This window comes from Scomber japonicus, chromosome 6 (genome assembly GCF_027409825.1).
Source record: "Scomber japonicus isolate fScoJap1 chromosome 6, fScoJap1.pri, whole genome shotgun sequence".
NCBI classification, from domain to species: domain Eukaryota; kingdom Metazoa; phylum Chordata; class Actinopteri; order Scombriformes; family Scombridae; genus Scomber; species Scomber japonicus.
Window position 1 is genome coordinate 32,407,928 of NC_070583.1, and position 13,110 is coordinate 32,421,037.

Consider the following 13,110-nt stretch of genomic DNA (forward strand, 5'->3'; position numbering starts at 1 on the left):
ATATATCTATGATTATTATTCATGATGATAAAGTACAGCGCTGGTTAGCTTGTGCTAATTAGGACAGGCGCACTGCGGAGGGCTGAGAAGCACACGGAGCAGCCGGCAGTCAATGAACCTTTTTTTTTTTTTTTTTTTATGAGAGGAGAACTTTAGATTAATGCAGAGGTGTCAAACTCATTTTCATTCAAGGGCCACATACAGAACTATTTGATCTAATGTGGGTCATCATTAAAAGGAAGGAAGGAAGAAAGGAAGGAAGGAAGGAAGGAAGGAAGGAAAGAAAGAAAGGAGGGAAGAAGAAGGAAGGAAGGAAAGAAAGAAAGGAAGGAGGAAGAAGGAAGGAAGGAAGGACAGATGGAAGGAAGAGAAGACAAGACAAGAAGGAAGGGAAAGAAGGAAGGAAGGAAGGGAAGACAGATGGAAAGAAAGAAGGAAGGAAAAGAACACAGGAAGGAAAGAAAGAAGGAAGGAAGGAAGGAAGGAAGGAAGGAAGGAAGGAAGGAAGGAAAAGAACACAGGAAGGAAAGAAGGAAGGAAGGAAGGGAAGACAGATGGAAGGAAAGAAGGAATGAAAAGAACACAGGAAGGAAAGAAGGAAGGAAGGAAGGCAAGACAGATAGAAGGAGAGAAGTAAGGAAGGAAGGGAAGACAGATGGAAGGAAAGAAGGAATGAAAAGAACACAGGAAGGAAAGAAAGAAGGAAGGAAGGAAGGAAGGCAAGACAGATGGAAGGAAAGAAGGAAGGAAGGAAGAAAGGAAGGAAGGAAGGAAGGCAAGACAGATGGAAGGAAAGAAGGAAGGAAGGAAGGAAGGAAGGAAGGCAAGACAGATGGAAGGAAAGAAGGAAGGAAAAGAACACAGGAAGGAAAGAAGTAAGGAAGGAAGGAAAAGAGGAAGAAGGAAACTGGGCCGGATTGGACCTCTCGGCGGTCCGGTTCTGGCCCACGAGCCTTATGTTTGACCCCCCCTGGATGAATGCTTTATTTCTTCCCTCCTACAGTATGTGACTCCACTAATAGGTCACAGTGTAAGAGCTTCTCTGGCAGCGTCTGTCAATCATTACATCTGCAGGTTACCAGGAAGTAAAGGACTGAGCTGGATATAGAAGAGGTTTAAGGCTACAGGAAGTTTGTAGCATTTCATTTCTAGTCACTGATGCTGTGTCTCTCTACAGTCCTGCCTTTTAAAAAAGCAGTAGGTGCATACAGTATGTGTGTAGTTTGCATTCACTGAAGTAGTTTCACTTTAGGAAGAGTCCATAAAAGTAATTTACACTGACACATAAATGAGCTGACGTTCCCATCCTGAGCAACTGACTGAAGACTTTAGGGGCTTCTGTATCCTGTCCAAGGACGGCTTTGACAGGAAACATGCATAGAGTGATAATGAATAATATATCTGTGTGTGTGTGTGTGTGTGTGTGTGTGTGTGTGTGTCTGTGTGTGTGTGTGTGTGTGTGTGTGTGTGTGTGTGTGTGTGTCCCAACAGAAATACCCTCCAAAAAAGGACATGGTGCGAGCAGTGTCCATCCAGACTGGCTACATGATCCAGAGCCAGGGACCAAACAACTGTACCCTCACTTACATGGCCCAGGTAGATCCCCGAGGTAACTATAACACACACACACACACACACACGCGCACACACACACACACACACACACACACACACACACACACACACACACACACACACACACACACACACACACACACACACACACACACACACACACACACCACATACTCACCCTGGTGCTTAACGCATGCTCAAAGTTCTAATGAATGATTCATTCCCCTGCCTTTATGTCAAAATGAGTCACCATAGTAACCATATGAAGGACAGAGTCTATTTCACTCTCTGGCTGTGTCCCTCCTCCTCTCCTCTCTTCCCTCTCCTCTCTTTTATCTTGCCCTCTTTTTTCTATTCATTAATCCTTTCCTCTCATTCTCACTTTAATTTACGTCTTTACTCTCTTGCTTGTGAGTGCTGATTGTTGTTTGTGTGTGTGTGTGTGTGTGTATTTGTGTGTGTGTGTGTGTGTGTGTGTATTTGTGTGTGTGTGTGTGTGTGTATGGTGTGTGTGTGTGTGTGAAGCAGAGAGTAGTAAGTTACAAATCCTCACTTTGATCCTGGATGACATGACATGTAATAAAGCAAAGTCTAAATCCCTCTTTTACTCTCTTTCTTCTCTCTGTCTTTCATTCATACACCTTGTGCTTCACTCTTTCTTTCTTTCATCTGCTAACTTTTATCTGTCTCTCTCTCTCTCTTTTTTTTTTTTGCAGGTTCGTTACCCAAGTGGGTTGTCAACAAGTCTTCCCACTTCCTCGCTCCTCGCGTAAGTCATTTGCAGATTAACACAGATTCCTTGAGTGTGTGTTAATCCACCGCCGCCGTGCATAAAGGTTACTGTTACACAGCTCAGCGCTCGTCAAGATGATTACTGTGAAACATATCATCCAGGGGTGTCAAACATGCGGCCCGTGGGCCAGAACCAGCCCGCCAAGAGGTTCAATCTGGCCCTTCTTCCTCTTTTCCTTCCTTCCTTCCTATCTTTCTTTCTTCCTTCCTTCCATCTGTCTTTCCTTCCTTGCTTCATTCCTTCCTTCATTCCTTCCTTCCTTCATTCCTTCCTTCCTTCCGATCTTCCCTTCCTTCCTTCCTTCCTTCCTTCCTTCCTTCCGATCTTCCCTTCCTTCATTCCTTCCTTCCATCTTTCATTCCTTTCTTCCGATCTTCCCTTCCTTTCTTCCGATCTTCCCTTCCTTCCTTCCTTCCTTCCTTCCTTCCTTCCTTCCTTACATCTGTCCTTCTTCTCTTCCTTCCTTCCTTCCTTCCTTCCTTCCTTCCGATCTTCCCTTCCTTCATTCCTTCCTTCCATCTTTCATTCCTTTCTTCCTTCCTTCCTTCCTTCCTTCTTGTCTTCTCTTCTCTTCCTTCCATCTGTCCTTCCTTCCTTCCTTCCTTCCTTCCTTCCTTCATTCCTTCCTTCTGATCTTCCCTTCCTTCCTTCCTTCCTTCTTGTCTTCTCTTCTCTTCCTTCCATCTGTCCTTCCTTCCTTCCTTCCTTACATCTGTCCTTCTTCTCTTCCTTCCTTCCTTCCTTCCTTTCTTCCTTCCTTCCTTCTGATCTTCCCTTCCTTCATTCCTTCCTTCCATCTTTCATTCCTTGCTTCTGATCTTCCCTTCCTTCCTTCCTTCCTTCCGTCCTTTCTTCCTTCCTTCCTTCCTTCTTGTCTTCTCTTCTCTTCCTTCCATCTGTCCTTCCCGTATTCTCTTCCTTCCTTCCTTTCATCTTTTTAGTGATGCGGCCCACATGAGATCAAATTGGACTGTATGTGGCCCTTGAATGAAAATGAGTTTGACACCCCTGATATAATCTCTCCCACACATTCCACTAATACACTATTTACTATTTACTATATATATATATATGTATATATATATGTGTGTGTGTGTGTTTGCCTTCGTGAGAGCTTGTGCACATTTGTTGAAATAGGGCAAAGATTCTCTGGAGATGAACGAGTCCCTTGATGATAAGAGTCAGAAAAACAGCAGCAGCTCAGTGAGATGTACAAATCCCTCTGAAACTAACAAAGCTGATGACTGCAACACAATAAATAGAAGAAGAAGAAGGGTTTTCCTCCTTAGTGTGAAATTAGTATTCTCTCATAATTCAAGATGTAGCACTACATAAAAATATATTATTACCATCAAAGGTATCTTTTGAAAAACCAATTATAAGTTTGAATGAGGTTTCATATTTGCATCTAATTGCTTTTGCATGTCTGGAAATGTTTGAAGGTAGTTTATTTGAATGATTTGACAGAGGATCACCTTCCCAGTATCTCCCTCTGTACCTCTGTGCTTGTTTTTTAATATCTGTAGATATCTCCATCTCTTCGCTAATGATCCTTTCTCTCATCCATCTTCATTTTTTTTCTCTGGTGTGCTAATTTGGTCCTCTCCTTCTCCTTCGAAATCATTTAAGTCCAAATAATTTGTGTCAATGAGTACCATCCTCTCCTCTCTGTTCTCTGTTGGCTGAAGCGTTTGAGGATCAGTAGCAACACTAAATGTTCTCGTTGTCTCTCTTGTGATAATTTATTGTTTTTCTTTTCTTTTTTTTTCAGGCAATGAAGAAGATCAACAAAGCCTGTTTGAAGTATTCAGAGTGGAAGCAGAGACACAACCCTGGATTCAAGCCCTGGCTCTACCCCGAACAGACTACATTACCCAGCATCCCACTCTCCGAGCTCAGCATCCAACACGCTGAGAGCCTGGAGAATATTGATGAGAGCTCCCTGGCTGAGACCCAGGAGAGAGAAGACAGCGACTAACACACACACACACACACACATACAAACACACACACACACACACACACACACACACACACACACAGCAGAGTCACATATATTAATGCACACACAGATTCAGTAATGCAGTAATACATGCATGGCGGCTGATACACATGCATAATGACACACGTGCATCGTATGTCATTCTGCATGTAACTGTATATGCACAGTATACTTGCATACATACTCTACATGCAAGTGCATATACAGCCGTACCATCAGTCACATGTATGAAAGCATTCATGCACACAGACACAAACACATACTCGACTAACTCAAGTCTCTTACTCGCTACATAATGTATGAACACTTACATACAATATAGAAACATCTGCAACATAGATGCACTCACACACACACACACACACACACCCATGAGGGGCTGCAAGACTACATATTTTTATCAGTAAACTAATATATCATCATAGTCGAAGAAACGTGGCTGTAAATGTTATTTTTTCCATGCCTGTTAAAGGGTATATTAACAATGTTTTCTAATCGGGGGAGGGGCTATGCAAATTATTATAGCGAATCTATTTTCATTAAGATTTACTGTTGAAATGTTTACATGTTAACTTGATGTAGACTATGGACAGTACACACACACATTCATTCATAACTGTGGATTTCAATGAATTATACGAGCTTCTTTAACTCACACTTGTTTCTGTAGTCTAAGGCTGCGTTCACACTGCAAGCCAAAATCCGATTTTTAGCCCATCTAGATTGGAACCGGATGGCTCTTATGAAGTCTGAACAGTCATAAATGAGATCCAGATACAAACCACCTTTGGGAGGAAGTTTCAGATCTCATTAGGACAGATGTGTCTGAGTCTGAACATCTCCAAACACTCATATCGAATTTGACTGTCCGTGGTGTCTCTCTACACTACGTCACTCTATGCGACACCAGACCCGAGCTTATTCCAGTTGTTGTTGCTAGGTGATATCACTGGAGGACTTATTCCAGTTGTTGTTGCTAGGTGATATCACTGGAGGCAACGGAGGACATAAACATCAGTCCATGGACAGAGGACCAAACCAAATTCTTAATCTTTGGGGAGATGGCTCGGTTCAAGCTAAGCTCGAGGGTTTGTTGTTGCTGTCGCTGTCGCAGTTATATGACATCACACAATACACGCTAGATGACGCCTCCGCTCTGACAATGTTGCCACGGCAACCTGTCAGATTGGTTATTAATGTGGCCCAGTCTGAACAGAGCCAAATCCGATTTTGGACACTTGCTAAAAACAGTGCGGACAGTCAGGCCTAGAAATCAGATTTGAATCAGATTTGCCTGCAGTGTGAACGCAGCCTACTGTAAGTAGTGGGAAAACTTCTTAGTGCAAAACCCCAAATTATCACAATGTATTATACAAAATGTGTATGTAAAAAAAAAAATGAACATACTATACATTCCAGTGTACACATGTAACATTCATGCACCCCATATACATGCTTTCACACACTCACAGTAGTTTCTCTTTCTCCCCTTGTTGTCTCTGTGTCACTCATTATGTGTCTTTATCACAGTTTGTAAGCACATGATAAATATGCAGGTGTACAGAAGGCAGCTGGAAATCCTAATATAACCCCAACATGCACACACACACACACACACACACACACACACACACACACACACACACACACACACACACACACACACACACACACACACTCTAACACAGATTTTACACTCACACGTTCTGTCTGCTCCTCTATTTGAGAGATGTATGAATGTATGTAGAGTTTAAAAATTAAATACAGATTCCTACAGAGGTTTTCAAATTTAAACAGTGGCTTGAGTCGTTTCTTCTTCGTTGGTGTGTGTGTGTGTGTGTGTGTGTGTGTGTGTGTGTGTGTGTGTGTGTGTGTGTGTTTGTTTTAATGATGGCCTGCAGGTTTGTATGATTGTGCTGGAAAAAAAGAATCATTAACCTGATTAACTGGCTGATTCGCTCTCATTCACATGTTGTTTCAGTGACACACACACACACACACACACACACACACACACACACACACACACACACACAACACTATTGATTTTTAAAACTACCCTGCCGTGATTAAAAACAAGAGAAAACACCACAATATATAGACTCACTATTGATAAACCCTTTTTCACCCGCTGGCAAATGTGCATGTGTGTTAGTTTTATTATTGCAATTGCGTACAATGACCTGGATCTGAATTAGGAATCCCCCCCAATCTGTTGGCATGGCAACTCTGGAGATCGACTCAGCACCGTATAGAGAGACACACAGAGGGATGAGAGATTGCATGTCACAGAGGAAGTGACTTATTGCAGGGTGTCCGCCCTTTCTTCCATACATGCAGGATTAGACTATACAGCTGCACTCACTTTCTCTTTCTCTCTGTGATGGGTTAATTGGAGGACATGATACACACACACACACACACACACAAACACACACACACACACACACACTCACACACACGCTCAACAGCAACATTGCATACAATAAGGCTGCACTGAGAAACATTATATTAAAGCCATTGCAGCTTCAGTATCTGTGCTTAAGAGTGTCCCAGTAAGAGGAACATAGAATAATAAAGTAACCTCATACTGTAGCTTAAAAAAAAAAGTGTTCTGCATATTACCCGGTTCTTTATGTTCCCCTTTCTGCAACATCCGCCTCTGCATTTGCACCACCTAATAAAGTATGAATGAAGAAGGGAAGACGCTGCTGTGTGTGTGTATGTGTGAAAGATGCAAGAAGGCCTAAGGTGGTATGTACTGTACTGTAGCGCTGTCCTTTCTTCTTTCCTACGGCTGTCTTTTCTACGCTTTAAAACCATCCATCCATCCTCAGAGTCTTAATGAGGCCTTTTGCTCGGACATCATCATTACGTGTGTGTGTGTGTGTGTGTGTGTGTGTGTGTGTGTGTGTGTCCCAGAGGCATCCCTGCATTGTCTTCCACCCGCCTCCGCAGCAGGAGGAGACATATAAGCGGCATGACGGCCAGCATCCCTCCTGCGCGTGTGGTTTTCTGCATATGTGTCACACTGCCACCCCCACAGCAGCCCGGCCCACCAGGGCTGATCGCTGGGTGATGACTCATCACCAACCCCACCTCCTCCTCCTCCTCCTCCTTATTCTTCTTCTTCTTCTTCTTCTTCTTCTTCTCCTCCCCTCCCACTCCCTCTGCCTCCATCTCCTGTATGTATATTCTCCCCCTTACTCTATTCCACCATGTCTCCTCTCCTCTTCTCTTCTGCCCTATTACCTTATCTTCTCCTATCTTCCTACCTTTCATCCACCCTCCACTCTCCACCCTGCCCCCCCCCTCCCTCTCCTCCTTTTGATATTTAACTTCAGTTCTTTCTCTCTCTTCCTCTGTTGTTTTTCCTCACCTCCTTTTCACTTTAGCCTTCTCCTCCTCCTCCTCTCCCACTCCCTCTGCCTCCATCTCCTGTATGTATATTCCCCCCCTTGTTCTATTCCACTATGTCTCCTCTTCTCTTCTCCCATCTTCCTCCTCTCCTACCTTTCATCCACCCTTCACCCTGCCCTCCATCCCTTTCTCCTCCTTTTTGATATTTAACTTCAGTTCTTTACCTCTCTTCCTCACCTCCTTTTAGCTTTGCCTTTACCCTCAACCATTTATTTCCATTTGATTGTCTTCTCTGCAGCCTCCATCTTTGCCACATGTTGATCTTTTAACCCTCGTATCGTCCTCCCGGGTCAAATTGACCCTTTCTTCCTTCCTTCTGTACTTCCTTCCCTGTCACTCCTTCTTTCCTTCCCTCCCTCCTTCTTTCCTTCCCTCCTTCCTTCCTCCCTCCTTTCCTTCTTTCCTTCCTTCCTCCCTTCCTTCCCCCTTTCTTTCCTTCCTCCTTCCTTCCTTCTTTCCTTCCTCCCTCCCTCCTTTCCTTCCCTCTTCTTCCTTCCTTCCTTCCTTCCTTCCTCCCTCATCTTCTTCCTTCCTTCCTTCCTTCCTCCCTCCTTTCCTTCTTTCTTCCTCCCTTCCGTCCTTGACTCTAGGACAACAGGAGGGTTAATTTCATTTTCCTCTCATTTGTCTCTTAAAAGTTTTACTCCTTGTTTTGTGCCTCCTCATCTCCTCTTTTTTCTCTTTCCCCATGAGGCTAACATGAGTAACACCATTGCTAAGTCACCCCAGTCTTCAGGGTAACAGACCCTCTGACTGTGACATGAAGGAACCCAACACACACACATACATACAGACATGCACATAACGCCACACATGCACGTATAAAGGCCACAGTTATAACCACAGTTCCTCTTCAGCTCTCTCTGTAATCATCCTGAAAATGAAAGAGCCGACAGAGCACAATGATAAATGTGACCCTTTTTTTTTGTTGATCTGTGGAAACTCACAAGTGGGATATGTTTAGTGCATTAATGTTTCATGTGTGTGGAGAGTCCTGGTACATCATGATATACTACGGCGTTGCTGTGAACTTATGGGTTTCAGTTTGATCTATAGTGTACTGCATCCCAGCCCCCCCCTCCCCTCTCTCTCTCTCTCTCTCTCTCTCTCTCTCTCTCTCTCTCTCTCTCTCTCTCTCTCTCTCTCTCTCTCTCTCTCTCACTCTCTCTCACTCTCTCTCTCTCTCTCTCCCCCTCCCTCTCCGTTGCTCTCATCTTGCTGACTCTTGTAGCTAAAACTGCAAGCAAAGCAACACTGTGCAATGATGCCTTTCTACTATAAATGCTGCTTTACATTTACTGTTGTGTGCTTTTTAAGAAATTCTCTCTCTCTCTCTCTCTCTCTCTCTCTCTCTCTCTCGATCAGTATCTTGATGTGTGATTGCCCTCTTCTGGTTCCTGTGGGGCTTTACAAGTGACAAACATGAAGCATTGTTAGATTGAGTGCTGTTCTGAATGCCACATCAGCACGGCTTTCATAAATAATGTCTCTTCAAAGTTTATTTCTGATCATGGTGACGATGTTTTCCAATATTATAACTGTTAACATATTACTATTTGTTGTAGACTGCTCATTTGGCCTTTTGATTTGGCCTCCTTCAGTCAGTCACCTAACCTGTTTTTAATTGATGTAGTGTGTGATACTGTGTGAATGCAAATCAGGCTTTGGAAATTGGAATTGACCCAATAAAAAAAAGTTTTGCATTTATATCTAGGCTACTTTTATTTTATGACTGAAGAAAGCCCTGATGTGGAAATTAGGTCTACATGGTGTGTGTTCTGTGATATTAGTGTGTGTGTATGTGTGTGTGTGTGTGTGTGTGTTTGTGTGTGTGTGTGTGTGTGTGTGTGTGTGTGTGTGATGCAGCCCAAAGTGAGTTAATAGTTACATTTTCATTCATTTTATTTTGTGTATTATGAGTGTGTTTTAGTGTGTGTGTGTTAGTCTGTCTGTTAGTGTGTGTGTGTGTATTACAGTGTGTGTGTGTCTGTGTGTGAATGTGTGTGTGTGTGTGTGTGTGTGTGTGTGCTGTAAAGACCCAGTGGAGTTAGATGAAAGTGGGATCGTAGCTGGTTAAAGGGCATTTTCATGAAAACAGAGAGGGCTGTCCAGTTAGTATCAATGGTCACATGACGGCCAGGCGGAAGTTTTTTACATTTTTTGCTGCGTCAAGAGCCACAATTAGCCAGAGTAAAACCGGAAGTGTGACATTCTTTAGTGTTAAAATAAAACCTTAGAACGTTTACATTAGCACTCGAGTATTTATTTTGGAGAGGTGTTTCCGGTAGTGGAGTATATACTTTAGTTAAGCTTCTTAATGGCTGCTTCTGAGTTTGTTGCTGCTTTTCATTCGTGAGAGAGAAAAAAAAGAGTGTTTATCCGCTACTCGGCGTCGCAGTTGTTGGACGCTAACTTCACTTTTCAGCACCGATCTTCAGTGTATCTCTGTGAACCGGACACTTGCGAAGCGTTTGAAAAAGGTAAGAGAGCGAGAAAAATTGTTGAATCTTTTCCCTGTCAGGATGAATTTTATTTCCCACAGCAAGAGCACAGTTGAAATGAATAGACAACAATTTACCAACAGAGACACCGAACAGAAACTGTGTTGTCTAGGTTACGTTCGCTTGACCGTTAGCTTGACCTGTCGCCATAGTGTTAACGATCACTTTTAGCTGAGTTGTAACAGTTATAAAAATAAAAATAAAAACATTAAAACATTTTAAAAATAGGTTTTTTTTGGGTCAAATTTTCGAGTCAAATTCTGCTTTTAGTATCTTATGACAATGTTTAAAGAGACAAGGACTGTCAGGATGAATCTTTAGCTGAGCTGTAACAGTTAAAAATCAGCATACAACATTAAAACACATTTAAAAGATTGTTTTTTTGGTTTTTCTATGTCAAACTACCGAGTCAAGTTCTGCTTTTAGTATCTCATGGCAATATTTAAACAGAAGGAGGACTGTCAGGATGTATTTTATTTCCCATAGCAGCACAGTTGAAATAAATAGACAACAATTTACCAACAGAGACACCGAACAGAGTACTGCGTTGTCTAGGTTACGTTCGCTTGACCGTTAGCTTGACCTGTCGCCATGGTGTTAATGGTCACTTTTAGCTGAGTTGTAACATTTTTAAATCAAATAACAACATTCAAACACATAGAAAAGGTTTTTTGTCACATTTTCCAGTCAAGTTCTGCTTTTAGTATCTTTTAAAAAATATTTAAACAGGAGGAGGAAATAATTATCCACTTGCAATTCATGGTTTAACTCTTTGAAATGTTTGGTTGTTAATCTCAGCTCAGGCACAAGCGGAGGGACATTGTTTATCCCCACTGGAATTCTTTGTTTTCAAGCTGTTTGTTTGCATGAATTGACCTTTACATCACGATTTGCAACTGGATTTATACAATGTCCCCTTGCCTGTGGAAAGAAAGTTGATCATGTAGCTAGTTTGCCAAGTTATAATGTGTGAACTCAGCTGTCAATAAGCAGGTGGACAGGTGCTAATTTAGGCTTAACAAGTGTGTGCCTTGTGTGTGTGTGTTTTACATTGTTTCTTATGAAGGATATCATCTAATTTCCACAGTGTTGGGGAAACTACTCTTGACAGCATAGATTTACAAGCTATATACCAATGACTTCACACTGGAAGAAGTTGAACTAACTATAAAGGCAAAGCTACTCCCAAGAGAAATATATAGTTTGGGAAAAGTAGGTCAAACTACTTCTTAATAAAAAAAACATTAACAACATCTGCAATGCAATATAATGATCCCATATAGGGTAACAAAATGATGAGAAATGATTGCTATAAATACCACTCAATTGAAAGTGAAAATTTAAGTGAATAGTGTAAGCTACTTCTCACTTAGACAATGACAGAAAAACATGTAAAAGTGTTGTTTTTTAATGCAGATGTTGACTAAAGATTTATTTATCTTAAAGTGGTACCTTTTAGATCATTCCCTGACTGACTTTAGCATGATTTTGGTCACCTGTCAGCTTAGTTTTTGAGTAGAATTTGTTGTAAGACAGTGAAAGGGCAAGTAAGTCCACCTCAAAATGTCAAAAAAGTAATTGACTAGCCTACTAAAATCCTTATGCCAGGTTGACTTTAGTTCAACAAGTACAGTCTACAGTAGTTCAGTCAGACCCACCATTTTCAGCCACTTGTTCCTGCTTTTTATATAACAGTGCTTACATGTGCAATTTTTTTTCAAATTCATACAAGGGGGGATAGGGTGTGATCAGTAGTGAAACTGTTTGAATATGTTATCAGATAAGATATTAAGATAAGTGGAAACTTTTTTTTGTTTTTTTTTCCTTTTGATTATTTCCTTTCCAGTTCAACCATGCTCTCTTGTGAAGCATAGTCGCAGACGAAGAACATTTGCAAGTGGGTAAAAAGCCTTAAAATGGAGTGCATTTTGCATGATTACCTTGCTCGGTAGACCCTTAACATTGAGGTATACAAGATTTTACAAACACTTCAGTTCTTCGGCGCAGCAGCAGCACTTGAACCATAACATGGAAATGATCTGCTGTCTGTTCTGAGTAAGCAGTCTGTTCCCACGTTCACACGAATGTAGTCAGTGTTACTCAGTGGTTTTATCTGCTGGTCAAGGGACTTGTTAATGTGTGCACAGCAAGAAACAAGTTCCAGGTTTGAAAAGACACTGTTCATCATTTTAGAGAGCCACACATAAAAGCGCTCGCATCATGTTATTCTGTGGGAAGTGACAGAAATAGCATCAAGGCCCTGCTGACCTTGTTTTGTCCCGTAGTGGAAAATGCAAATGCCAGTTACTGTCTGTTCAAATGCACACTGAGATACAAATAATGTAGTGTTGCAGGACGTTGTGTATCAAGGGACAGATGTAAAATATCTCTTTCAACTAAACCCCAAGATTTCTGTGTCTGACAGCGTGAGAGCCACACAATGCAAAGTTGAGTCGATTCAAGTTCACATTGTTGATTGAGATTGTACTTCAGCTGAGGATACAAGCTTGTCCTGAATTATTTATCAGTCGTTGACATCAAATTGCAGCTGAAAGCGTCGTCTGTGTGTGCCTGTCTGTCTTTCTCTTGTGTCTACCACTTTCCTGTCCATTTTTCTCTCTTTGTCCTTCTCTTTGTCTGCCTCATACACTCACATGGTTACTCGTCACTGAATCACTCCGTAATGAGGTTAGAGGAGGAGTATCTTTGTGATTCAAGAGACACATCCTGCAGCATGGCTAAAAATGTATGCGATTGAGCAAGAAGTGATAAATAGGGGGTTGTGACTATAATGACATCAAGCTGAGGTTTGACAAATT

At 41.9% G+C, this 13,110-nt stretch overlaps 2 protein-coding genes across 2 annotated transcripts in view; both read left to right on the plus strand.

Annotated features, from left to right (window-relative positions):
- The window catches only part of stard10 (StAR-related lipid transfer (START) domain containing 10), an 18,897-nt gene extending 13,800 nt beyond the window's left edge, over positions 1-5,097 (plus strand). The window contains exons 4-6 of the mRNA XM_053321556.1: positions 1,492-1,609; positions 2,292-2,344; positions 4,140-5,097. Of these exons, the coding sequence (XP_053177531.1) occupies positions 1,492-1,609; positions 2,292-2,344; positions 4,140-4,346 (378 nt within the window). The 3' untranslated portion in view covers positions 4,347-5,097. The remainder of the gene's footprint in view (positions 1-1,491; positions 1,610-2,291; positions 2,345-4,139) is intronic.
- A 5,056-nt stretch (positions 5,098-10,153) lies between these two features.
- The window catches only part of LOC128360907 (arf-GAP with Rho-GAP domain, ANK repeat and PH domain-containing protein 1), a 59,068-nt gene continuing 56,111 nt past the window's right edge, over positions 10,154-13,110 (plus strand). Inside the window, 1 exon segment of the mRNA XM_053321461.1 lies at positions 10,154-10,270. The gene's annotated coding sequence lies outside the window, so the exon portion shown is untranslated.